Here is a 27,888-nt window from a genome sequence, read left to right as displayed (position 1 = left end):
ATCCTGTCCATGAATATCACAAACTGGATCAGAGACAAGGGACAACCCTGGTGGAGGCCACACCCACTGAGGATGTGTTTGACTTTACGGCGAGCATGTGGACGCAGCTCCCGCTTTGATCATACAGGGACCGGGCGGCTCGTAGCAACGACACCACGTCACGATTTTATATCATGATAATGACATAAAGTGAGATGCTGGAAATGTTCTGTAAAATAAATTGAAAACTGTTTATAGATAAAATAACCAGACTGGAATGTTTTGGGTTTATCCAGAAAAGTAAATTAAAAGTACTTCATCACATTGAATCCAAAGTAATTTAAAAATCAAATATAACCATAAATCTTTGCTGTTTATTCATGTGTTCATCTATGATGTTCTTCACCACCTTTATGAAACTGAATCATGTGACTGAAAAGGCGAGACGGCAGCAATAAACCACAACAAACTGGTTAATTTCAAACATTTCATTATTTTCTCCACATTAACTTCGAAACAACCTCATAAACCAAAGAGTAAGAAAGAGCATGCTCGGGCATGCAATGATGTCACAACATGATGATGCCACTGGGTGCGAAGTATAAAACATACAGTAGCAGAGAGTTTCTTTTTATATCATTCATAAACTCAGGACGTTTCGGTAAATCCACTGAGAGTTTAAAAGCTAGCGTTTATTTTACACTGCTCTCCATGTCTCACGTAGCCTTGTGTTGCTGGATTAAAAGAGACGAGAGGGAGAAACTCACAAACTGACACCAGATTGAGCAGGCTGAACAAACATGCTGAAAAAAATCTCATCCGGCCCAAAAAGTGTCTGGAAATGACACCGTAGAAACCCCATTTTTCCCTTTTTGACTGGTCCTAAAGGGAGAGAGAGACAAAACAGTGCATGCCATTTCAGGGTGGAAGGGAGGTTTGAGTGTGTGTCGTGTCTGTGTGTTTGTATGTGTGTGTGTGTGTGTGTGTGTGTGTGTGTGAGAGAGAGTGTGTGTTGGGCGGGAAGGGCGGGGTCACCTTTCTTAATGTTGAAGGTTATTTGTCTCCTCTCAGCCTGGGTGTTTTATTATCTTGGGTCGGGGTTTTTTAAATAAATTAGAGACGGAAAAATGAATAAATACGAGGCACTCAGCATTCTCTCTGTCTTGCAAACTGCAAAAAAGTAACAAACTTTGATAATAATGACACATACACATATATAGTAGAATTAGTGGTTATAACATAACAGTCTCAAGGCTGTACAAAGGGGCAAGGCTGAACCCTCCTCAGTATGTCAGCAGTTAAATGTGTATGTTTTTTTTTTCTTTTCTTTTTTTGCGTGCGAATGTGTTTCACTTAACAATAAATTCAGGAAGTTCCTCGAGGTTTAGACTCATGGGTCTTGGAGTGTGTTGGTCGCTGATGAATCCGATGCGCTCGGATTCGGTGATTCTGACTGGACGTGAGGTGACAACCAGGATGGAGTGCGTACAAATGAGGACAGAACAGTGATGTTAAAGGGATAGAAAATGCACTTTTAAAACCCCACACAGCCTCATGCAATGGTTGTGTGTGCAGTTCGTAGTGGAAAAAAGAAAAGAATAATGACGGAGCCCTTTAAAATGGATCTACTCTTGCAGCATAGTTCTGTATGTAGCGCATAGTGCGAATAGGGGTTAGAGACTGGTGGATGGGGGCCGACAGGGGAAAGGGTTGGGGGGGGGGTTATTGTCTGGAGTGTGTGCCATGCTCTTGGTTAGCATGTCTCTCATGATAACCAGGAAACAAGGGTTGCTGTATTCTCGTCTAGGGTGATGGAAAAATGGGCAAAACTGCCTGTGCCATCTCCAGTCCATTGAACAGCTGATGGACACCCATGCACGTGTGTCCCGATACACCACGCTAGTTTAAAGCTGCGCTCTTTATTCTTACTTTCTTTTCTATGGTTGCAAGCTCAAAATAAGCATCTGAAAAGGAAACGGTGCTTTCGTAGAAACTGAAACGGGCTTCAACAGAGGTGGAAAAGACCAGTAGCAACAATAGAAAGGCTCTGCTGTGTCCGTCACTCGGGCTGCGGGCTCCAGTCGAATAGGCAGAATGTCCGTCTCAGTAAGTAATAATATAATATACCGTAGTTATCAATAAGTCTTAGTAGATCATACCTGTATAAGCTTAAATAAAGAAGTGAATGAAAAGAATGGCTACTCCAATATTGAGTAAAATGACCATAACCACCAGAATAGAGCTGGAGCCCTGAAAGAGAGGAGAGAAGGAGAAAAGGAAGAAGAAGTTAGTCCAGTTCATGCACAAGTTCTCTCAAAACAGATGTGTAGTCCCTCCCACTCCCCTGTCCATCATGGGACCTTATTTAATAAAAATATGTACAGTACAGACGTATATCGAGTAAGACGAGAGCTGTTGTCGACTGAGCGATTAACTACGACTAACCTACGACACACTGCGACTTTCTTAACTTGCAAAATCATCTTTTAAATTGACAAACAACATGTGTGATTAATGACACAAACAGGATCAGAACATCTCTCCATGTTGACGACTGTAGACATTTTTCCTGATACAAGGTCCCGTGGTGGACGTTGGAAGGGGAGGGACTTCAGCTCTCTGTGCAAACTGATAAAAGAAAAACATGAAGTCAGCTTCAACTGAGAAGAAGTGGCTGTTAAAAGGGATCAAGGTTGTAATAAATCCTTTAAGTGGAACTACGCCCACTTTCATAATCATACATTATTCCTATTGTCTGAGACGGTCCAAAATATTAGTAAACATGAACAGCTGTCTCGCTGGTATAAAGTCTGGAGCTGCTCCACCAACAGCTAACTGGGATAAATGTTCTAGATCACTGGTTCCCAACTGGTCCAGACTTGTCCTCAGTCATCAGCTCAAGGTTCACACAGTTTAATATATTCAGTTTCGTACTAGTGTCAATTGGTTGTGTTGCCAAATTAGGTTGCTGTCTCTGGCAAGTAGCTGTCCATTAGTAACTCACTCTATGGCAGGAAATTGCACTTCAAAATAAAAGCTCTGTGCTGGAAATTCACTGTACAAATTTGACATGTTTGTGAGTCACTTGCGGTCAATGTTAATTTTGACAGCTATTTAAGATTAAATCTTCGTAGATGAAAATGTTCAAACAAAAATTCATGACATTTAATTTAACTTTGAATCATTATGTTTTCTATGTTGTTGTTTTTTATCCATGTAGACATTTTTTTTTAACAACAACAAATAATTTCTGCACACTTACAAACGGTCATTTCTGCAGGATTAACAGCTTTCGCTGCTCCGCTCTGACTGTTTCTGCTGGCTACTGGTGCAGACTATTTACTGGAGTTAACGGCCTGTTGCTCATGCTGCATTTGAAGATAATCAGAAGCGCAGCCGCTCTCAGGCATGGCATGTCCAGTAGTCCACCACTAACATTTTCAATTTATCAATGCAAATTAATCATAGATTTCATCTTAGTTTTTATGATCAAGATCTATATTTAGCCTGTTATTGTTTCGTTTTTGTCATGGAAAAAGGTTGTTGCCAAAAAACTGTCGCCAAAATTTTCATCAACGAAATTAACACCATTCAGAATGGACCCACGACCCACTTTAGAACCAAGACTCACCAGTTGGGAACCACTGCTCTAGATGACGCAGAGAGCACCCAGAGGAACGTTGTGAGTATAGACCGATGTGACACAATGTTTAGCTACAATCATTTCCAGGTAGAAAGCTCTCGCATCCCTTTCACAAAATCAAACAGCACAGAGCAAACGCTGCCTCAAGCCACTTAAAAAAGGCCAACCTAGGTCAGCCGGACCACCACGTTTCACTATGTATCTTTAAATTCTACAGTTACAGCTGAAAACGACAACAGTAATAAAAGTTTGATGATTTTACATATCTGCTCAATTCAAATTAGTTGCCAGTCATCTATCTGGAAGTGACTGTTGTTGGCGCGACGTCACAGTGATTTAGCCCATATGGGTACATCATCTATTTCAGAACTGAGAACACGACGACAGAATGGAGCTCATTTTGGTATAAAAATGAAAACGAACATTCTGTGTGTCCTTAAAATCATAAAGTCAAATTTTACATATTGGACCTATTATTTTTTGCTTCCTTGCTGAAACTTTGACGCTAAGTCTTCTGTCTATACCTGAAGTATGAGGGCTTACAGGTGATTAGCTTAGCTTAGCATAAAGACTGGAAGCAGAGGGAAACTGCTAGCCGAGGCTGCCAATGCCTCTAAAGCTCACTGGTTAACATGTTGTCGCTCTCATGTTTAACCTGTGGAAGTATTAAACTCTTGGTTATTCTTTCGATGATTCAGTTGCTGTGATGAACCCTCAGCATATAAAGGGATTCAAGGCAGACAGGAAGCGTGCTGACTCACTGAGTTTGATTTGAGGGTGAGATGCTCTCCTTCCTGCTCCAGAGTGATGGGCTGAGACTTGAGGGGTGGGGAGAGGGTGAGGTCCCTGTGCAGCGGCCACTCCTCCAGCTCTGCCCCCACATTCAGGTTGTCCAGCATCTGTACAGAGTCCATGGATCCCTCTCTGACCGGCCGAAGGCCTCGCGATCGCAGCCTGTTGTTTTTGGGGGCCGGGGACTCTGGGCCCAGCCCCCGAGACGTCTGCGAGTCCGGACACTGGAGCCTCATGTCCACCGTATAGTCATTCATCCTCTCCTCGTCCTGCTCTGTGAGGCGCGAGTGGGCGGGGCTCCACCTAAGGGTGCTTTCAGCAGTCCAGCCCCCGGTGAGGCCGTCTAGCCTTTGGTCGATTACAGCATGCTCGTTAAGCTTGTGGTTGGAGGGGTTGTGCTGCTTTGGATGGTGGTTGGAGTAGACATGCTCTCGAGGGTTGTAACTAGAGGAGACGTGGTCCTTTGCATTGTGATTGGAGGAGATATAATCTTGGGACTTGTGATTGGAAGAAGCATGCTCAGAAGTCTTGTGATTGGACATGTTATGTTCCAAGGCCTTGTGATTGGATAAAATGTGCACCTGCGGCTTGTAGTTGGAAGAGGCATGCTCGCAGGCCTTGTGATTGGTGGAAGAATGATCCCATGTTTTGTGATTGGAGGACGAGTACTCCCTCGACTTGTGATTGGAAGAGGCTTGCTTGGAGGGCTTTTGGTTGGACAAGGAGTGCTCCCACGCTCTGTAGGAGGAGGCGTGCTCCCGGGACTTGTGATTGGACGAGGATTTCTCCCGTGGTCTGTGGTTGGACAGGGGGGCTTGCTCGTGGCCGTTAATTTGGCCCTCCTGCTCCTCCAGGAGGGAGGGTGTGGTGGAGCGGCTGCTGCCCCCGCGGTCCGGATACATGTCATCAGTCCAATTGTTAGCCCCGCCCCTGGGCAGATCCATGCCCCGCCCCTCCACCAGCACCTGGATCTCTGCCCCGCCCTGATCGTCCACAGCGCTCTGGCGCATGAAGCAAGCATTTCTGGGGCGATGGGCGTGCTTGGGCGGGCTGTGGGGGGGCGAGGTGGGCACGCTCAGCACGGGGCTGAGATCAGGTGTTATTACAGGCGGCGTTGTGTCCGGCGTGCACAGCTCCGGACTGTCTGTTCCCGTGGAGATCACCTCATGGTCTTTGTCCTTGCCGTCCTGGTGCTTGGGCCTCTGACATTCGAGCCCTACGAAAACAGTGGGAGAATAACACCAGTGAGGAGACCTGGCACCGAGCCACAGCGAGTCCATCACCGTGTGTGTGTGTGTGTGTGTGTGTGTGTGTGTGTGTCAGTGTTATTAGCATGCAGGGTAACAAAAGGAGAGAAAAGCTGCATACAAACTGCATCTGGTGCTGACAGTCACTGTCAGCTTAGAGAGGATTAACTAAGTGAATACACTTGATTTGGTTTGAATTCTCGGAGGCTTTAATCCTCTGTACTTTATTATGAGATCAAAATATGAAAGTAAACACTAAGCCCACTGTAAATCCACATGTTTAAAATATATATATCTATATATATATATATATTTTATTAAGTCCAGGTACTTAAACATCTTTTTATGTAGATTTTAAATGAAGATAATGACTCCATCATTTGCTTCCTTTCTTTTCATTCAGTCACGACTCATGACTCATTGTTACAACTCGGGTCTCTGGGGGAATTGGAGCAACATAAAAGTGGGCCGAAATTTGGCAATAAAACTTAAACTGAATAAAAGAGAAGAGCCAAAAGAAAAAGTAATGCTGTATATTTTGTAAGCTATCCAAACAGGATAATGTAATGACACACAGCAACAATCTTTGCAAATGAATAAGTTGAGTCATTCCATGAGGACCGTTCAGTGCTCAACATTTAAAAGGGAAAAACGAGGCAGTATAAAACTGTTAATGTTGTTTTCAGTGACTTTAGACACTAATTTTGTTTATTAGTGTGAAGTAAAATAAAATTAAATAATAAAAGTGAAAATTGCTGCTTGCAACTATATTTATATTATTATACTATTTCTAATATTAGAACTATTATTCCAGAAATTTGCTATTACTTCCAATGTAATGTCTCACTGATAGTGTTAAAAACACCATACTGACTCAACAAGCTTGACGACAGTAACCAAGGGGGTGGGGCTAAGCGAAGGGGCCGTTGACTGAATGTAAATAATCACTAGTTGCAGCCAGTGGCGTAAGGTAGTTACCACACGCCCCACTGCACACTGGTGTGACGGGCCCAAGTGTACACTCATTACTAGTTATATGGTTCACACACACACACACACACACACACACACACACACCACTGCCAAGTGTTTGTAAAAATGTAGGGAGCTTTGCTACTTTTTCCTCCTCTTCATTTCCTTCTTGTCTTTTTCTTACTGCTGCTTCTATGTTTAAAAGTCATGACTGCTCATTGGAGCTGCAGATGTGCTCAGCTCGGCAGTCATGACAGATTTAGCACCTAAACCAGCCCCTGTGTCGTATCGTCTTGTCACATGATCAAATAAAGACTTGATATTAGGCCCAACAATCGTAATTGCAAAAATCATATGACAAAAATATCAAAGAAAATAAGAATGTCATTAAATTGAATAGTTTTTTTATATATATATATATAGTTTATTCATAGTTTTTCCAGTTCATGTAGAGTAAGCATATTATGTTGTTATAGATTGCCACTGGCTATTTTACCAAATGAAAAGACAAGAAAATTATGACTGAGGTGGGTTTGTATTTTTGAAGGCACACAGCCTGTAGATGGCAAATGGCACCATTTTTTATTTAATGTGAGCGCAACCGCACTGCCGGCACTGTCTACATTTACGTCCCTTTTTGCAGCCCTACTTACGCAACACTAGATTATTTTTCTGTCTCTCATCTAAACATTTAATCAACCAATCATTGCAACGTGATTACATGAGTATCTGTATTCTAATATCCAGCAAAAAGTACCAGCTCCTTTGTTGGTTAGCAGACAGCTGCAGGTTTTAAATGATTCTCTAAATGAATCAAAATATATGAGACATACAGTCAGAGCTGCTGGTAAATAATCTCCATATGATAAAAATTAATGTGTCTGCTGACACAATCATAATGTTTTTACAATCAAACATCTGTTAAATGCTAAAAATCTTATTGTTATTCTGTGTTGTAAACATTTGATTAAATAAAGAGGTTATTCAGAGCAGCATGAGAATTTACTGGAAATAAGTTTGGACCCTCTTCTGTGTCGTCCACTCACCGTTCCCGTAGATGTGGAAGGAGGGAGAGAGCTCTTTGGCAGCGATCCGGGCCAGTCGACACTCCTCCATGGCCTTCTGCGCCACTCCTTCAGCTGCCTCCGCCTTCCCACGAGCATGGCTCATCCTGAACAGGACAGGTAGAAACACCGCAGTCAGACTGAAGCTATGATGGTTATTATTACTGCTTTGTTTGGTCCCTGCTCTCTGCTTTACCTTCATAACATCACATCCAGGAAACATGTTTAGCTCTCTGAACTTTCTGTGAATTGTTGACTCAGTATTTATTTCATTGTTAGTTTGTCTTGTTTTGGAAGTTTCAGAGAGAAAAACTGACTGACAGGGAAGAAGAGGAATTTAATTGAAAAGTAGCCTTTTAAAGTTTGTGACTCTCATTTTAACAACTAGACCTAAAACAAATACATATATTATACAGCCACATGTCAATATGCATTGTGTTGTATGATCTGATATCTTCAGAGACATTACATCCTGTAAAAGCAACAGATGCTAAAATCAGCGACGCTTTCAACACATGTATTGAATACTTTCTGCGCCACAATCCAGAGCTCATGAGCAGAAGATGTTCACTGGTTATATTTCAAAGTTTTTATCTGATTTGTTTAATGTTTGATGAGATTTGTGACCATTTGCTTTCTACTGAATTACATCCACCCGCGAGCTGTAACATTAGCTGCTGTAGCTCAGCGGTGCTAGGTGAGCTAGCAGTAGACGCACCCTTCCCTCTGCGTAGTGATACGGTTGGCATGTATATTTGGCAGAATGAAAATAGTTCCTGCATGAAACTGCTCACAACAAGGTCTGTGGATTATCTTGAGTTACTGGGTCATGATTCCTAGAAAGAGACATTGATGCTGAGTTTGTCAAACGTATTTTATTTTTGGCACTTTGAGCACCACAAGCCAAGTCCCATCTAGTTCTATTATACTGGAGAGAAGGCAGACATCTGTACGGCCGATATCTCCAACACTCAGCAACTCACACCAAAACTATCCGGGGTGATAAATAGCACTACAGGTAATTTTTGATTTGGGGTGAACTGTCCCTTTACATAAAGGATCTGGAACTCCACCCCTTCTGAAAAGAGAACATGTTACCTGGACATGGCGATCTCAGCTTTCTGTTTGGAGATGTCTGCAGCCTTCTCGGCAGCCTCCACGGCGCGGTCCACCTTCTCTCTGATCTTACTGGCCCTCAGTGGGATCAGGTTCTTGCGTTTCCCGCTCACCAACACATTCTGCTTGTACTTCCCCTCCTCCTTGGTGCCATCAGGGAATGTGGTGCATCCGTACCCGTGCCTCTTGTTCGCCGCCCATTCACCTTCATAACGCAGGCCGTCTGAGCGCCGGCTCACGCCCCAGCCAGCCCTCTGGTCACTCCGCCACTCACCAGCATACATTTCAGTGACAGTGGCGTCCACAGGAGCGCCCTGTTCGCTCTCGCTGGTATTAGAGTGGATGTCAGACGCAGCAGAGCTGACGGTGCTCATGCCGGCCTCGCTGCAGAAGGAGCTCTGCTTGCTGAGCTGACTGGCCAGTGAGCTTTTGGACTCAGAGCGCCGCAACTTCAGGCCGCTCAGGATGGATTGCCGAAAGCGGCCTTTCCTCTTCCTCTGGCGCTCGGCTTCACTCGGAGCCGTCAAGGCAAACCCACCCCGGCCCACGGGGCTCCCGGCCAGCCCAGCCACCACCCCATCTGTGGGTGTGATGGCGCTGCCGTCCTCCAGCACAGCCGGAGGGCCGTGGCTGTGCTCAGAACGGAGGGAGTTTATGGATGTTCGCAGTGGGAAGAGGATGACGGCCGCCATGCCGTACGGGACACTCTGCCGCACGCCATAGCCGTGACGCATCCCGCCCAGCCACTGGCCTTGGTAGGTTCCTGAAAGACAAACAGACACAGACAGAGTCACAGTTACATCCTTCTTTTAATGGCAGATGCTATTTGCAACCAGTGCTGTCCTTAGCCAATTCCTGGGCAACATCGAAATATGGCTTTAACGGGAACGGGTCTATTCTGCTGTTCTTCTAAAGTTGAAGTTAATGTTCACAGTCTCATTTAGGAGCTTTATACTTCCAATAGAAACATTTGTGACACGTGGGTTTCAGACTCCAATCAGCACCGATGACAGTCAGGACTGTTTGTAATGCATCGCTTTCATAAACACAAAGTGAGCAGTCAATATCTCGGCCCGGAGCCTTCCCAGAAACAGGTTTTGTCCAGGGATCTCAGTGTGGATCGCCGAAGCTGAAAACAGGCGAGTAGCTGTACCATGAGAGAGCAGACAGAAGGTGACGTCAGATGAGCAGAGACTCCAAAACCAGGAGAACACACGAGGGAAGCCATCACACCTGTGTGGAGCCGACTGTAGGCAGGGTGGCTCCGGCAAAAAGTCAAACAACCAGCGGTGAAGCTGAGTGGATTCCGCGCTGCACACAAAGGCTGAATGTGCAGCCACACGGCGAGGTAATCTACAGCACAGGAAACCTCAGGCAGCAGGACAGGTAAACTCACTACAGTCTCTCCACACAGCCTTGGAGAACAGGCGAACAGACACCAGGAAGGAAGAGGCAGAGCTCTTGGTCGAGGAAGGCTGAGTGGTTCACCGGAGAGCAGACGAAGCAGGAGAGTGAGAGGCAGGCGAGGCCGGCGATGAGGAAGCAGTCTGGGGATCAGCGCTAGAAAGTCTTACATGGATATTGCAAAGAACAATCTGGCAACAAGAGTCCGTGATGCTGGAGTCTTTATAGTGGCAGAGAGTAATGAGCCACAGGTGAGAGCAGGTGGCTTGATGAGGTGGGTGTGGTGGAGAGGCGGGTGAGTGAGAGCAAGGCATGTATGGCAGGTCAGAAGTGCCCACTGTGACAGTATTAAGTCAATTAAGTCTAAAAATAAAAAGCCAACATTGACTCAGACAGTACGCAGACCCCAGTCTCCTGCCATCATCAGGTCAAAATCTAAATTTGTCCAAAACCTTGGTTTATGACTAAATACCAGAAAATCATTGCGTTGAATGTTTGTAAAATGTCATTATAATCTCTGCAATAGTTGATGAGACGTTTACTAAAAACGTACTGTAGTACTTATCAGCCTAAAAGAGCCAACAGTGTCTCCTGATGTGGACGAACAAACGTGATACAGCAGATATATTGTGATGTCCCACAGACTTTATGCATCGATCCTCCTCCTGTGTGAAGCTTTGTGTGGTTGCCTCTCTACACCAGGAATAAAATCTTTTAAAATAACTCGGTGCCAAACCGAGGCATGTTGGCACAACATGAAGGCAGTGAAAATAAATCAGATAAACCCAGAATAACAGCAGATATTTGGCATTTCCTCGGCTGCAGAGAAGGACATATGTACTTTCTAAAAACTGACCGAGCGCTCGTATTTATCCAGCAAATCTGACGCCTTTGTGCCTGAGCCGTTTAAGATTCAACAGATTAGAGAGACAAACCAACAAACTGCAACACGACGAGAGGATTACTGTGTGTGATGTGAATTATTTTATGTGAAAAATGACTTCAGGAAACAAAACAGTTTCACATCAATCTTCTATCAGTCCACTAATTGAATGATCAACTGGTTCTCACTCCCAGCCTGTTAAGGGTGGACGGATTAAACACACTCTGAACTTTTACCCAGGAGCCTGCAGTGTGTGTCCATCCCTTGGTCAGTGGCCCTCGGCATCAGACACTGATGCTACAAGGAACCCTTTAGCAGCAGTACGAGACACACTGGGCGGCAAACAGAACAAACAGAGTCAGTCATTGTGACAAGTGCAGATTATTACATCTGAGCTGCTGACCCACAGCGCCTGTTCCCAGTGTGCAGGTCAGCTACAGCATCACCACAGAGAGAGTTGTGTATGTAAGAATAGGACTGTGTGTCGGTGTTGCTCTGCAGCTGTCAGAGATGTGAATGGAAACACATCCAACATACACTAACATCACCCAGATGTGCCGACCACCAGGATGAGGAAAAAAACAAACCGGAGTTCAGCTCCTTGTCCGCGCTGCTTTCAGACAGCCTTAGGACGTAAAAGCTGAACAGGATACGTTGTAGGTGTATTAATGGAAACTCACCAACACTCTTCCTTAATGTAGCGTGTGATGACATGACAACACACAAAAACCTCCGGATGATAATTTTCTGATACTACGATACATACTGGCGGAGGTGGAGCGGTGTGGATGAATGAAAAATGAAAACAATAGTTTATTCCAGGTGGTAACGTGTTACATGACGTTGTGAATGTAATAATATTACCTGAAATCCTGTTGGCCCTTTGTTACAGCTAAAACATCATATATTAGCCCAACACTGGTTAGTAACAAACTACTTATTCTAAGACAAACTACAATGTTTTTTTTTTTAACCAAACCACCTGCTTTTGTTGCTGAAACCTGAGGAAGAAAACCTAAAAACAAAGTGTTGTTACCAACGTTCTAAAAAGAGTGTATGACGAGCAGAAACTGTACATTGCCTGTGAAAATAGAGTTTATTTTGAAAAGACAAAATGCATGTAACAAGCTTAAATTGTTATGTATCCAAAACTGACGCACGAGGGGACCTAGAGCATCATATTTTGACACGTAGGGCCGCTGACCAAGCGTCGGTATTTTTACAAATCAGGAGTGAGAATGAGCTGCATTAATGTGAACCATGAACTAATGTTTTCATCTGGACTTGTTTAAACTGTTGGAGAGTTTAATTTCTAACAAAACACCAGATTCTATGAACTCTTCATGTGGTTTTGTGTAACAATCTTCATTTGTAAAGTAACTAAAGCCGTCAGATAAGGTAGAAAGTATCATATAAAGAAAATACTCAAGTACAAGAACCTCAGATTTGTACTTACATAAAGTACAAACAGAGTAGTGCAAAGAGTAAACGTACTTAGTGGATGTGTTGAGGATGCGCTGAAGCGCGAGCCGACAGTTTGACAGTTTGATTATTTGTGGAACAGAGGAGCAGACGTGTTGTTCTCAGCTTGTTGTGAATTCTCTGTAAAACTTCTGAAAATGATCAATAAATAAAATAAAATCTTTTCCTCTACACAAACATTGAAATCCATCAGCTCTGTTGAAACCACAGAGGTTCCCACATGTCCTGTCCTCTCCTCCTCCTCCTCCTCCTCCTCATCTTAACACCAACAAAAAATAATCTGCCATCGACTCCTGGACCTCTTGGAAGGAGGAGAGCTCCCCGCAGAGGCTTAAAAACAAAGCAGGTCTGCTTTAAGGGGAGGTCAACGTCTTAAACCCTCCATCCTCTCCTCAAACCCCCCGAGGGCGGCGGAACAAGAGGTGGAGCAGATCCTCAGTTTCATATTTCAGCCTCCTGTTCAACTCGCGGCTCGTCAGTTTCATTTACAGGAGCAGCAGCAGCTCCTGCTGACAAGGCTCAGAGACTTTCATGTCATGAAAGTTATTGTAACAGCTGTGTTGACTTCCTTCACTCGAGCCGGGCTCAGCCTCAGCACATCCCACACCTCTGACTCACAGAACAGAGTGATCAATCAACCAAGGAGACAGAAACAAGGGCTGCGTCTAATGATCACTTTCTCCGTGAATCATTCAGTCTCTGAAATGTCCGACAAGATAGTGACTGACAGCCCGAAACTTAAAGATATTCACTTTACAAAGATCAACAACATTGGAGATGCTGCAACTTGAGAGTTTGGTGATTTTTTTCAGTGACTAAAGACATATTTTGATTGATAGCTGATTGTCAAATTATCTTGTTATTGATCATCCTCAGATCACCTGATTAAGTAAGTGACTCATCATTTAAAACTGAAACTACAATCTTAAGTTTCATTAATCAAAAGAAACATGAACATTTTAAAGAGAAAACTGGCCTCTAAATCATTTTTGCGGATCTGCAATTTAAAATTGTTTAATTTTCTAAATCAAAGATACAAATCAGTTTTCTCATGGGTCCATGAATAAGTCACATTTTTAAATGTTGTCATGCCAACTGCCCTGGGGCCTCCTACCAGTCGGACGTGCCCGGAGCACCTCTAACAGGAAGCGCCCAGGAGGATCCTGATCGGATGCCTGAATCACCTCAACTGACCCCTTAATACACAAAGAAGCAGCAGCTTTACTCCGGATGTCTGACTCCTCCCCCTATCTCTAAGGCTGAGCCCAGACACGCCTCAGAGGAAACTCATTATGGCCACTTCCACTATATGCGATCTCATTCTTTCAGTCACTACCCAGAGCTCATGACTGTAGGTGAGGGTTGGGACTGAGACAGACCAGGAAATCAAAAGCTATGACTTGCAACTCAGCTCCCTCTTCACCACGACGCTCCGGCCCAACACCTGCATCACTAGAGATGTTGCACCAAACCTCAATCCATCTCACGCTTCATTCTACCCTCACTGTGAACAAGACTCTGAGATACTTGAGCTCCTTCTTTTGGGGCAGTATCTCACTCCCAGCCCAGAGGGAACATCCACCGGGTGTTAACTGTTAGCATTAAAAGCCAAAATCCAAAGACTGTATTAACGTAATCAAAGCGGAGAACTGAACGTTTACGTGTTATAAGCCATGTTGAACTCGTTAGCTGATCAGCTGCTGATTTAGACACAGAGCAACTTGATGATTCACCAGGAATCTTTGTGTCTGTGTCACGTGATGAGTGTCAGTCCAATATTGTCTCTGTTTTTAGCTCTGTTTTTGGTCTCCACCAGCACCTGAGGGAAATATCTGTCTCTGGCTCCACTGTGTTCACCAGCTGGTCTCTAAATGTGTCTGTCTGCTGTTTGCTGCTCAGCAGGACGTGTACAGTGAGTGTTAATAAGGAGTTTTAATGTGAAAGCTAAGCGGGAACAGCAACAAGGCTCAGCCGTGATTTCCGTACTGAATGCCTATGGAGAGCTGCGGTCATGCTGATGCGCATGTGGCTCCTTTCATAGTAAAATGAAGGATCCATGTCAACCCTCTGAAGTAAACGGGAGGGCAGGGAGGTGACGTAACGTCCTCCTACTGCCAACATCAGGTGAAACTGAAACTAAGTAGATGCCCCTTGGACTGGAGTAAAGAACAAGAGATTGGAGCATGAACAGCTGGCGTGCTTGGTATGAATAGAGTCAAGACAGTCACAAAAAATGGGGTGCATGCAGACGTCCACACAGGGGTCGATGCAGACATGATGATAATGGCGACATTTACGTTGCGCAGACCAAAGCGGATGCTCTGTCTTGCATCGTCTGTATTTTTTTTTACTAAGTCAGTTTTCTTTCTGTCCTTTTAAGCTGTTTTCTTTTTTGGAACCCCGATTTTGCCTTTTTGGGGAACAACCTGACAGTACACGTTGGTGATCAGCAGCATGAGCAGTCACTCACTCTGCTCCTCTCTGCTTCTGTCAGCTCCTCCACCCCGTTCACCTCCAGTCACCTTATCCAGGGCCGAGGATGAGCTCATCAAAAGCCCACTCCTCTTCACACCCAGATCCTCAGCTCCCTCTTCATCTCATCTCATCACCACCAGCGTCTTGACACCTTGGGGGAGGGGGTTCCTTAATCTACTACATCTTCGCCACCCTCCTGGAATATATGACATCACGGTGGGGTCTAAACGCCAAAGACTTTTCACATTACTGTTACTTCTGTGCACATGTATATAAACATTCTTTTATCTCAGAATGAGTCTCTCCTGATAGAAACTGAGAAAATGTCCCTTCAGACCCGTTAATATATTTAGGAGTTACACCTAAAGATGAGGTTAGGGTCAGGATCAGAGGTGTATCCTGAGGATACTCACACTGATTGCCAAGAAACTGGAAAGATGCAAAACTACGACCTGCAGTAGAGATGCTCTTCACACCACCATGTGAGGAGCATCTCTACTGCAGATGCAAAGTTTCCTGCTGCCTGCGAGAAAAAGAAGCGATGCAATGATGACAGAGACGAGACAAGAAGCAGCTCCTAGCGACAGTCTCTGACCACATCTGGACACACTTTATAGAAAAATCTAAAAAAAACCAACAGTTATGAAGTGCTCGCTTTGCCTCCCAAAAACTCTTTCAAAACACTGAAGTCAGCTGCAGATACTGTTGGTGAGAATGTAGTTTGCTAGCCAACATTAGATGTCGCCAGTCATCTGTGGGGCTTTAAACTGTTTTGTTTCACAAAGAGGAAGAGATGGAGAGATGTTTCATTTTTCAATTTTCCTTATTTGTGTGATTAGCCTACCTGTTACACTTTACTTAACATGTTTTATTAAGTGCAGTTGTTTTATTTTGTCATCTTAAGAAACACACAATTGTCCTTTTACGCGAGTATAGACTTTCAGGACTCGACCCACCACTGCCGTAATCTTGCCTGACATATTCACAGTCTTATTAAGTTTGTTCTTATTAATACAAACAATAAAAGATACCAGGCTATAAATCAGAAAGTTGGAAAACTCTCTACAAATGAACAATAAAAAAGAACCAGTGTGTTTATCTGCTCTGAACTGTCACAGCTTCCTCAAATTAACCTGAAATATGACGGCAGCTCGTTCAACTGAGATGATTTACATTCATTTAATGTCAGAAAAAGCAAATTATAGCAGTATTCAAATTAAACTCATGTTCTTCACCCTGAGCTCACTGTGAGACGCCGCTGGTTAAAGTCAGTGACATCACTGATGTTGTTGTGTTGTGTTGGAGGAAATAATTACAGCTATTAAATGATTGTGGTGATGAGTTTCTGGGAAATGACCACTTTGGGTGTTTCCTCCATCGCGCCGCTTAATGACCGGCACTACAGAGTCATCATGGTTTGTTCCAGTGAACTCTTCTTCACACAGGTTTCAAACACGTAGCTCACGGCTCAGAGAGGTTCATAAGAGGAAAGGATTCAGTGACAAATAATGTGAGGAGTGAACAGAAGAGTTTCACTATGAGTTAAATCTGTTTGAAAACATTGAAGTTTCTGTTTGATACGTTTAACAGCAGCAGCTTTCTAAATCCGAGTTTTGGTTGATGTCATGTTTTGTATCATTTCCTGTTCGATCACATCAGTAAAGTGATTTTTTTATCCTCTAAAACAGAAAACTCTTAATAACGGATCCTGAGTTGTAGCAGTATGTGGTGTGGAGCTGCAGCTGTCTGTGGTGCTGACATGAAAACCTGACAGAGGATTTAAAAGTTTTTCCATGCTGCTCTCCGTGTTTTCACAAATAAAAAACAGGAGTCACTGTGTCCTGATTTAATAAATACAGTTTGTACTGTAGTCTAATTTAGTTAGTGTGCAATTAGTGTTGTCTCACCACCATCCACTATTATTATAAATAATACAATTATTATTCAGCTCTGATCAGCACCCACAATTCCCACATTTCCTCATGCACTGCACTGTGGGAGAAAAGTGCCTGCTGACAGCGCACTCAAAAACTGAGTGTTTTTAGGACTGAATTTAAGTATTTTCTGTTTTGTCACTTTTCCAGTGTGCAACACTAAAGCCTCAATTTCAGTGTGTAATTAATTTGTTTCAGGAGCTAAAGAACAAAATCAACTGACTCTAAAACAGTGTTGATTGATGGACTGATTTTTGTTTGTTTGTTTGTTGTGGCCACTGGAGAGGGAAACGACATGCTGAAAACACAACACTGAAAGTTGTTATTAATAACGAAAGAAAAGAAAAGAAAATCAAGACATTTTTGAAATTGGTTGAGTGTTGAGAGACAGCGCTGTCACCTGCATGAACAGGCTGTTCATGAACGTTGATGTACGTCTACTAAGAGTGTTTGTTTTGTCACTGACAGGCTCAGATTGTTATTGTATGTTACTCTTGTTCCCATTAGTCTCTGCCTCGTTTCCACTGACGCATGTGACTGGTGTCTGTAGATACATAAATACACGGATGATGCCTCTAGTGTGCAACCCCAGGAAGTGCATTTGTTATAATGTATGACCATATTTTAGCAGAATACAACTCACTTGACAATCAAGACAGGCAACAGCTAGTTAGCAGCCTGTTAGCTAAGCTAGCACATTGTCATACAGTCTCTCTGAAATCCACTGTGGAAGTTCAAATTTCTGAACGTACTCGAGGCAATTTCTGGACCGAAACATTACAGAGGGGAGGAGTTTTGTCACTGACAGGCTCAGATTATTATTCTAAGTGTCTGACAACACTACAGAAAGGATCCCTACAGAGATAGAGCTGTTTGTTAAAGGAAATAGCCTGTTAGCTAGTTAGCAGCCTGTTAGCTAAGCTAACACACTGTCATACGGTCTCTCCTAAATCGACCGTAAAAGCACAATATTTCAATCTTTTTTTGTACGCAATAATAACAACGCGGTAAATTCTGCACCGAAATATTCTGGACAGCACATCAGATATTACGGAGATACCCAGAGGAATGGATGGACTTTGGTTGTCTCCGTACACATACGTAAGTGGAAACGAAGTGTCCAACACAAAAACACGGGTAAACAGGGTCCAGGTTGGAAAATATCAGAGTTACACTTTAAAGTACCAAAAATAAAAGTTCTCATTATGCAGAAAATTCCATTTAAGAATGAATAACAATGTCTGTTTTATTATTGGATTATAATTATTGATGCATTGATTTCATTATGATGTAATCTTCATCATGGGGCCATGTCAGAGTGAACACACAACATACAGTACCACACAGCATTAGTATGTAGTCAGGAAGTGGGTCACAGACAGAAGCTGCTTCCCAACTCCATGCTACACATTGATCCTACTCGAGTTTTGAGGAGGTTGTGTTTAGTTTAAATTCAGTAAAGTCAGAACAGTGAAAACACTGAACACATGAAAGAGTTTTTCCTTTTGATGGTGTTGCTGATGGACACTATTCTCCCACAATGCAATGCAAACAGAATCTGAGGAGCCGCTCACAGCTGCAAAACATCAAAATAAACTTCAGACCTGAGGAAACAAAACAGGTGTCAGATCTCTGTGAAGTTTCATTTGTCTCCTCTCAGATCTGATCTGAGGTCTGCTGCTGGTGGTGGGTGGGGGGGTATGTGTGGAAATACTCCACACATAAAGGTCCTGCATTCAAAAGTTCAGAACACGTATCTCCATCTGAATATTTATTAAAAATACCAAAAGTAAAAAATATATTACACAGCTGTGGTTCCCAACTGGTCCAGCCACAGGGTCCAGATTACTCCTTTGTCATCAGTTCAAGGTCCTCACAGTTTATTACATTCAGTGTCACACTGGCATTTGGACATGTTGTTGAGTTAGTTTTCTGTCTCTGTTGAGTAGCTGTCTCTTACTCTACAGCAGGAAACGGCACTTCAAAATAAAAGCTTTGTGCTGGAAATTCAGTGTACTTAGAAATAAAGTATGTTTTTTACCAGTTAACCAGTGGGGCTTATTCGTGTATCAGAATTTAGAATCAAGGTGACAGGTTGTATAAAAAAAATTTCATTACATTTTTTCTACAACTACAAATCATTCCTGCACACTTACAAACTGTCATTTCTCCAGCATTAACAGCTGACGCTGCTCTGCTGGCTACTGAAACATCATGGTGCAGACTATTTACTGGAGTTTACCAGCCTGTCGCTCATGCTGCATCTGAAGATAATTACAAGCATGGCTGTTCTTGGCTTTCAATGTCCGACAGTCCACCACTAATCAAAAGTGCTTGTGGTCCATTTACAATGTATGTGCGACAGTTGTTTGGACATAATCATCAGGATCAATATCAGCTAAGTGTGTCATTAGAAAATCAAATCAGAACAGTATTTCTCTGATTAAATAATATTTCATGTTCTGATGAAACACAGATCCATCGTCCGTTCCAATGGACAGATAATTCTGAAATAATCCAGAGTAAGAGCTGTAAATGTTTCATGTGACATTCTGACATGTATCAGTAATATAACAACATGTTTCATGTTCACTTCAAAAACTGCTTAAATACAAAGTATGCACTGTAACAGCCTGAGTAATGGACTGAAACGTGCCTGACTCTTCCTCCTTGCCTCACGGTCGGCCATGCTTGTTAAAAAAGGGGCGTGGCTCTACTGCAGTCCACTTCAGATGATGTGGAACACTGTGATTGGCTTAGAGACAATCCAATCAGATAAGTCTGTGTATTTGGGTGGAGTCAGGGGCCATACACATGCTGCATCTTTAACCAGCTGGAAAACACGAGGTCAGGCGCTGTGTGAGACTCTTGCACCTTTTCCATGCCAGCTTTCAAGAGTGCGGAGGTGGGTTGCGTCTGAGGTTGCTGAGCAACCATAACAACCACCGTGTCATAGCCTACTAAGATATAAACCTGCTGATCTTCTTCCATGCGCTGCTTTCTGAGCGAGTATTGGGCTAAAATATTGGCTGTGAGACGGACGTAAAGCTCTGACAGCTCTGCACTAACATGATCAGCTTCTCCTCCATGTTTATCACAGACTGATATTTACTGAAGAAGGAAATATATCTGTCAGCTGTGATTGGTTGGTCCTCGTCACATGACATGCAGTGTGCACGACTAAATTCCAAAAGTTTAGCTCTGTGGTGCTTGTCAAATCATTTTTTAAGCACTGGGGAGGGGCTTAGGTTTGTTATCATGGCTAAGGGGAGCGGCAAACAACTGTAAATGGCTGTTTTTTTGTATTTACCTTACTGCCAATTTTTAATGAAATTTTTTTGGAAGGCCTGTTTTCTTTAAAAATCGCCTGAAGGACACCATTTATCAGCCAGAAACTGTACAACCAGAAATTATCATTGGATTTTCGAATTTCGGATGGTCTTTGGACACATCATGTGCAGTAAACACTCAGTCAGAAGAGAAAAACACAACCAAATCTAAGCTTAAAAAATGTATCGATCATCAAAATCACTGTATTCTACAAAGAAACTGTTTGCAGGAACAAACCAGCAGCACGACAAGAGTGGAAAACTGAGGTTTTTTTCAACTCCAGGATTTCATCTTCAGCTTTTAACTTTCTAACATTAAAGTGTACGTTATTAAAACCTAACAGCTAATTGATGGTGGAGCGAGGGTCGTGCATTTTCTGCTAGTCACTCAGGAGGCTCAAGGAAAAATATCTGTAGCTTCAGGGAAGTCACACCCCAGCCACCCCCCTCCTCTGATAAATAAAGAACAGTCCCTAATATATCATCCTTTACTTTAAAGATTTCCACAGTAAAAACACAAAACAAAATACATTTTAAAGGAGAAACAGCTGTTGAAACACAACAAATATGCAGTTTGTAAGAGTTTTTTTTGCAACAAAATGATAAAAATCACTTTTCGGTTTGTTCGTTTGCACAAACTAACCAGCACGACAAGAGGGAAAAACTGAGGCTTTTTTTCAACTCCAGGATTTCATCTTGAATTTTCAACTTTCAAACATCAAAGGGTACTTTATAAAAACCTAACAGCTAATTGATGGTGGAGCGAGGGTCGTGCATTTTCCGTCTGTCACTCAGGAAGATTCAAGGAAAAATATCAGTAGCCTCTCAAAATACAAGAAAAAAGACAAAGTCACCCTCCTCCTCTGATAAATAAAGAACAGTCCCTTACTCCCTGTCTCATCATGTGGTACAAAATGGCCAAACACATTGTTAAGATTATTTTTTTGGGCTTTTTGCCTTTATTATACAGGACAGAGTGAAATGGGGAGACAGAGAGAGTGGGGGGATGACATGCAGCAAAGGGTCGCAAGCCGGAGTCGAACTCGCGACCGCTGCAGCGAGGCATCACCTCGCACTATCCACTACGCTACAGACGCCCCCAAACACATTGTTAACTGTCAGCAGAAACAGGTACCAGTAACAGATGAATATATAAACTGTATGGTGAGTCTACAGGTGAGTCCTGTGAGAACTGATGAACCAAACTTCAGCCTCAATTGATTCTTTTTTTTTTTAGGTAACTTTCTGTATTTTTGCTGAATAAGTATTTTCTCCTGTTGAATCATAGTATCGTCTCATTTACTGACATTTATTTCCCTTATTAAAGCTGATTTAAACTCCTAAAACTGACTTCCTGTTTCAGTGTCTGTGCATCAGGAGCTGTCCGCGGTGCTGAAACCAACACGGACTGTCTCGCGCTCGGTGCACGAGGCTGCATGATATTTTATTATCATTTTTAAGAGCTCACTGTGTTGACAGGCCTATCAGTGTGTGTGTGTGTGTGTGTGTGTTCATGTGTGTGTGTTCATGTGTGTGTGTTCGTGTGTGTAAAACAGCGTCCTTCACATTTATTGGGTTGTGGAAAATGTGTCAGCTCGTGCGTGCTATATTCATCTGTCGGCGGTCTTCCACGTGAGCGGAAGAGAGGAGCAGAGCTGTCGCGTGACGCAGTCTTTTTTTTTTTTTTTTTTTAATATGTGTTCCTTCTCCTCACCTCCATCTTTGTTTCAGATTTTACGGTCTCGTGTTAAAACAGCAGGTGTGAGGATGTGAGGCTTAGTGCACGCGCTGTGAGCCAGCCTCCACCTCCCGGTAAACAACCTCCACCTTCAATGCAGCGCACACACACACACACACACACACACACACACACACACACACACACACACGAGAACACACACACACACACACACACACACACACACACACACACACACACACACGAGAACACACACCGTGTTTTCATTCCACCTGCATCACTTACTGACCTGGCCTCCATCATCCGGGCCCCGGGCGGTGCTCGGCAGCGGGCGGAGCGGGCGGAGCGGGCCGGGCAGCATCGGTTATCAAACGGCCTAGATTTACAAACGAGACTGACGGAGACAGGGAGCCAATCACAGGAGCAGGAGAGGCGCGAGCTGGTCTCTAGTGACACGCTGACCTGCTGTCTCGGCGTTACCATAGCGACAGAGGGTGTGATGCAGAGGGGAGAGGGGTGAAGGTGTGTTGTTGTAAGTGTGTGTGTGTGTCTCTAAACACAGGAAGTGATGAGATTTCAGCACGGTTTAATTTCTAATATTAGAAACAGGCGTCCTCCTTTCAGCGTCCACAGTCTGATAATCTAATAATGTCATAATGATGGAGGCTGGTCAGATGGACAGACACACAGACCTCCTTCATACTGAGGCCGGTCAGACGGACAGACCTCCTTCATACTGAGGACGGTCAGACGGACAGACCTCCTTCATACTGAGGCCGGTCAGATGGACAGACACACAGACCTCCTTCATACTGAGGCCGGTCAGATGGACAGACCTCCTTCATACTGAGGCCGGTCAGACGGACAGACCTCCTTCATACTGAGGACGGTCAGACAGACAGACACACAGACCTCCTTCATACTGAGGACAGTCAGACGGTCAGACACACAGACCTCCTTCATACTGAGGCCGGTCAGACGGACAGACCTCCTTCATACTGAGGCCGGTCAGATGGACAGACACACAGACCTCCTTCATACTGAGGACGGTCAGACGGACAGACCTCCTTCATACTGAGGCTGGTCAGACGGACAGACCTCCTTCATACTGAGGCTGGTCAGACACACAGACCTCCTTCATACTGAGGCCGGTCAGATGGACAGACACACAGACCTCCTTCATACTGAGGCCGGTCAGACGGACAGACACACAGACCTCCTTCATACTGAGGCCGGTCAGATGGACAGACCTCCTTCATATTGAGGCCGGTCAGACGGACAGACCTCCTTCATACTGAGGACGGTCAGACAGACAGACACACAGACCTCCTTCATACTGAGGACAGTCAGACAGACAGACCTCCTTCATACTGAGGACGGTCAGACGGACAGACCTCCTTCATACTGAGGCTGGTCAGACACACAGACCTCCTTCATACTGAGGCCGGTCAGATGGACAGACACACAGACCTCCTTCATACTGAGGCCAGTCAGACGGACAGACCTCCTTCATACTGAGGCCGGTCAGATGGACAGACCTCCTTCATACTGAGGCCGGTCAGACAGACAGACCTCCTTCATACTGAGGCCGGTCAGATGGACAGACTTCCTTCATACTGAGGCCGGTCAGATGGACAGACACACAGACCTCCTTCATACTGAAGCTGGTCAGATGGACAGACACACAGACCTCCTTCGTACCGAGGCCGGTCAGACGGACAGACACACAGACCTCCTTCATATTGAGGCCGGTCAGATGGACAGACACACAGACCTCCTTCATACTGAGGCCGGTCAGATGGACAGACACACAGACCTCCTTCATACTGAGGACGGTCAGACGGACAGACCTCCTTCATACTGAGGCTGGTCAGACACACAGACCTCCTTCATACTGAGGCCGGTCAGATGGACAGACACACAGACCTCCTTCATACTGAGGCCAGTCAGACGGACAGACCTCCTTCATACTGAGGCCGGTCAGATGGACAGACCTCCTTCATACTGAGGCCGGTCAGATGGACAGACTTCCTTCATACTGAGGCCGGTCAGATGGACAGACACACAGACCTCCTTCATACTGAAGCTGGTCAGATGGACAGACACACAGACCTCCTTCGTACCGAGGCCGGTCAGACGGACAGACACACAGACCCCCTTCATATTGGGCCGGTCAGATGGACAGACACACAGACCCCCTTCATATTGAGGCCGGTCAGATGGACAGACACACAGACCTCCTTCATACTGAGGCCGGTCAGATGGACAGACACACAGACCTCCTTCATACCGAGGCCGGTCAGATGGACAGACACACAGACCTCCTTCATACTGAAGCTGGTCAGATGGACAGACACACAGACCTCCTTCATACTGAGGCCGGTCAGATGGACAGACACACAGATCTCCTTCATACTGAAGCTGGTCAGATGGACAGACACACAGACCTCCTTCATATTGAGGCCGGTCAGATGGACAGACACACAGACCTCCTTCATACTGAAGCCGGTCAGACGGACAGACACACAGACCTCCTTCATACTGAAGCCGGTCAGACGGACAGACACACAGACCTCCTCATCATGTGGACATGGGTGGATATAAAGGCTGTGAGGCCCCTGAGCACCAACATGTAATGGGCCCCCACCCTCCTGCACTGGAACAAGACACCCAGACTCAAAAGAGACGTGAGTGTGTTGTTCGTGGTTTTGCAGCTCTTGATTGTCACTTTTTGTCTCTGAGTCATTTTGCATCTGACTGTAGTTGTTTTGTGTCTCTTTGTAGTCACTTTGTTTTTTTACTGTATTCATTTTGCATCTCATTGTATTTGTGTTGTGTCTCTTTGTAGCTGTGTTGTTCTTTGTAGTAATTTTATTTTTCACTTTGCATCTGGTGCTTATTTTATGTCTCTTCATAGTCATTTTGCGTCTCACTGCAGTTGTGTTGTGTGTCTTTGTAGTCATTTTGCATCCCATAGTAGTTGTTTTGCATCTCATTTTGTTTCTCACTGTAGTCTTTTGAATCTGGCAGTAATTTTGTATCTCATCGTAGTTGTGTTGCGTCTCTGTATTTATTGTGCATCTCTTTGTAGTCCTGTTGCATCTGTTTGTAGTTCCATTGCATCTCATTGTAGTTGTCTTGTGTCTCTTTGTAGTCAACTGGCATCTGTGTCATAATTTTGTGTCTCATTATTGTTATTACGTCTCTTGCAGTCATTTTGCATCTAATTTTAGTTGTTAAGTATCTTTTTTTTAATCATTGAACATCTCTTTTTAGCCCTTTTTGCACCTTATTTTAATAATTTCCACGTCTTTGTAGCCCCTTTTTGTCTTTGTGTAGCCACCTTGCATCTTTTGTAGTCATTTGTATCTCTTTTGTAGTTTTGTGTCTTACTGTAGTTGTCTCGTGTCTGTGTCAGAGTTAAACTCTCAGGTTCTTTTGGTTGAAAAACTGCAGCTTAAGTTTTTATACTTTACATAATCCTGAATATTTAGTTGATGCTGGAGACGAAGAGAAGCCGACTGACTCCTGTCTGGAGCTTTCTGCCACAGCAGATCCACTCTGTCTCTCTTCTGCACAGATACTATACTAAATACTACTGATAAGGGCCCCTTGAAGCCCCAGGGGCCCTTGGGCCTGGGCCCTGTAGGCCTGCTCAGTAATCCATCCATGCATGTGGATGTGACCTACATGTTATTTATGTAGCCTACATCGTAGATGTGTTACAGTAGATTTCAGCAGCAGGCTAAGTAAGCAAGTCGCTCCACTTGCAGCCTGAGAGTCAGTTTGTGGAACGATGAAGAGACGAGATGTCAGACGGGACTGAATCTGATCTGTGAGCCGACGTTAGTGAGAAGATGCAGGAAGAGAAAGAGTTTCAGCAGTCTTACCTCCATCAGAGTAGGTTTCAGTGCCGTATCCATCCTGCAGCCCGTTGCTCCACGTCCCCTCGTACCGGGCTCCGCTCGCCGTGCTCTCCAGCTGCCCGTAGCGACCTTTGAACCCCTGCGTCCACTCCCCTCTGTACTCCCAGCGGCCCTTGCTCTCCACTCCGATGCCATGCCGCTTGCCCTGTGCCCAGGTGCCCTGGTAGCTGTTCCCGCTGGGCCACGTGTACACGCCCAGGACCTCGAAGCCGTGGCTCCAGGCACCTGCATACTCGCCCTGACCCTGGGGCCCCGTGCAGACCCCTCGCCCGTGGGCCTTACCCTGCTCCCACCCCCCGCAGTACGACCCCCCGTCATCAAAGTCAAACCTGCCTCCAGTGGACATGCATGAAACAGGTTTAGGCAAATCCTTAGAATGTCAAGAGAAAGAAAAAACAAAGGCCGGGTTCACTCAGGAGGAGCAAAGAGGGAGGAGGCCTCGTTTGAATCTGGTAGCATGGAGGTGCAGGGCCTCGACTCTCCCTCTCCTCTTAGTTTAGGACGTAAAACACCAGCTCCTCGTTTTAAAAGCAGCCGGACGTGGCCCGAAGAGCATCACCTTATGACGGAGAAGCAGCCTAAGCCTCAGCGACGGGTCTGGAGTGACGAACGCAGCTGCCGTGCATGCTGCTTCCCATGGGCATGCAGGCTCAGAGTGCTTCTCATCCTCCTCCTCCTCCACTTCCTCCTCCACCTTCCTGCTCCACGCAGCCTCGCAGCCGGGGAGCTCGCCGGCCCGTCGCCTCAGCCCGTGCAGCGGGGCGCTCCAGACAAGTGAGGCCTAGGCTTTTCCAGCAGTCCCAGAGGCCCACAGAGCGGTGGCAGCAGCAGCGACCGAGCTCGGCTCAATCAGACATTACAGCATCCACACATCCCTGCCGCACCGCCGGCACACGGAGGGGGAGACAGGACGGGGATGCTGCTGCACTGTACGCCATCAAAAAAAAAGAGAAAAAAATCAGAGAAGTAGTAGCTGTAGCATGGCCTGGAAACAAGGCTCAGACACACACATCCATAACCACACACAGCCTCAGCCTCACACACACACCTCGGCAGACATAACGGAGAGTGAATATCTCCTCTTCCTCCTCTCCGCTCTGCTGTGATCCGAGGATGAGCCACTCTCTCCTCTCCTGGAGACGAGGATGTGAAGAAGACAAAATTAATTATTCCTCTCCTCTTCCCTTTGTCCTCTCCATCTCAGCGCTCGTCTGAAACCTGGATTGTTGTTGTATCCCAAATCCACCAAGTCATCTGTCCTCTCTTGTTTTTCGGCCTCTCTCTCTCTCTCTCTCTCTAAAATCTGCTCATTACAGGACTGTTCCACCCCAGCCAATACCCCTCCCCCACACACACTCACACACACGCACACACACTCCTTCCCTCAGCTCTTAAAGAGATAGAGACGGAGGGATGGTGCGAATAGCTGCATGCACGGAGCTGGCTGCTCTTTCCCTTCGGGGATACAGCCTGCTCTTCCTAATTATCCAGCCTCATTTCACCCTCTCCTCCTCCCAGACTCAGATCTGGTCAGTCAGCATCTGTTTTCCTGATAACTGGAGGTTTGTGAGCTCATTGATCCCGTGACACTCTCGCCCCAAAACCTAATTGTTGTTAGTCTTTTCCACTGTTGTCTCGGAGGCAGACCGATGGACTGGAGCCGTCGCTGAGGGAGCCTCATCAGACCCAGACTGACCTGTAAACATACAAATACATATCTGTAAATACACCAGCGTCACCACGATCTGACGACCAATCACAGTCCTCTTTACTGTCACAGCGGTCACATGGTAAATATTGTTCTAATCAATAACTACTGCATGATGGTATTGGAAATCTATCTGTCATTGAACACACCATCTGTTGGATTGTATGGTGACCAGAGGAACGGTGTCAAAGATGAATTGACGCCAGCTGTGTCACTGTGAACTGGTCAGACTGGG

General features: G+C 44.9%; 2 protein-coding genes across 2 annotated transcripts in view; one reads left to right on the top strand and one right to left on the bottom strand.

Moving 5' to 3' along the window:
- LOC125880938 (dynein regulatory complex protein 1-like) overlaps window positions 1-27,888 on the top strand; it is a 480,097-nt gene that overhangs the window by 383,891 nt on the left and 68,318 nt on the right. The gene's annotated exons all lie outside the window — the stretch shown is intronic.
- On the bottom strand, window positions 351-27,888 carry jph3a (junctophilin 3a). Its single transcript, XM_049563656.1, has 7 exons — window positions 27,803-27,888; window positions 26,994-27,641; window positions 25,910-26,872; window positions 8,796-9,576; window positions 7,680-7,804; window positions 4,384-5,630; window positions 351-2,229 (listed from the first exon to the last, which is right to left on the bottom strand). The coding sequence occupies exons 3-7, from the start codon at window positions 26,289-26,291 to the stop codon at window positions 2,149-2,151; spliced, it is 2,616 nt and encodes an 871-aa protein (XP_049419613.1). The 5' UTR covers window positions 26,292-26,872; window positions 26,994-27,641; window positions 27,803-27,888; the 3' UTR covers window positions 351-2,148.

Source organism: Epinephelus fuscoguttatus, linkage group LG2 (genome assembly GCF_011397635.1).
Source record: "Epinephelus fuscoguttatus linkage group LG2, E.fuscoguttatus.final_Chr_v1".
In the NCBI taxonomy this organism is placed as follows: domain Eukaryota; kingdom Metazoa; phylum Chordata; class Actinopteri; order Perciformes; family Serranidae; genus Epinephelus; species Epinephelus fuscoguttatus.
The sequence above is the reverse complement of the archived record's forward strand: the minus strand, read 5'-3'. Positions and strand labels throughout refer to the sequence as shown.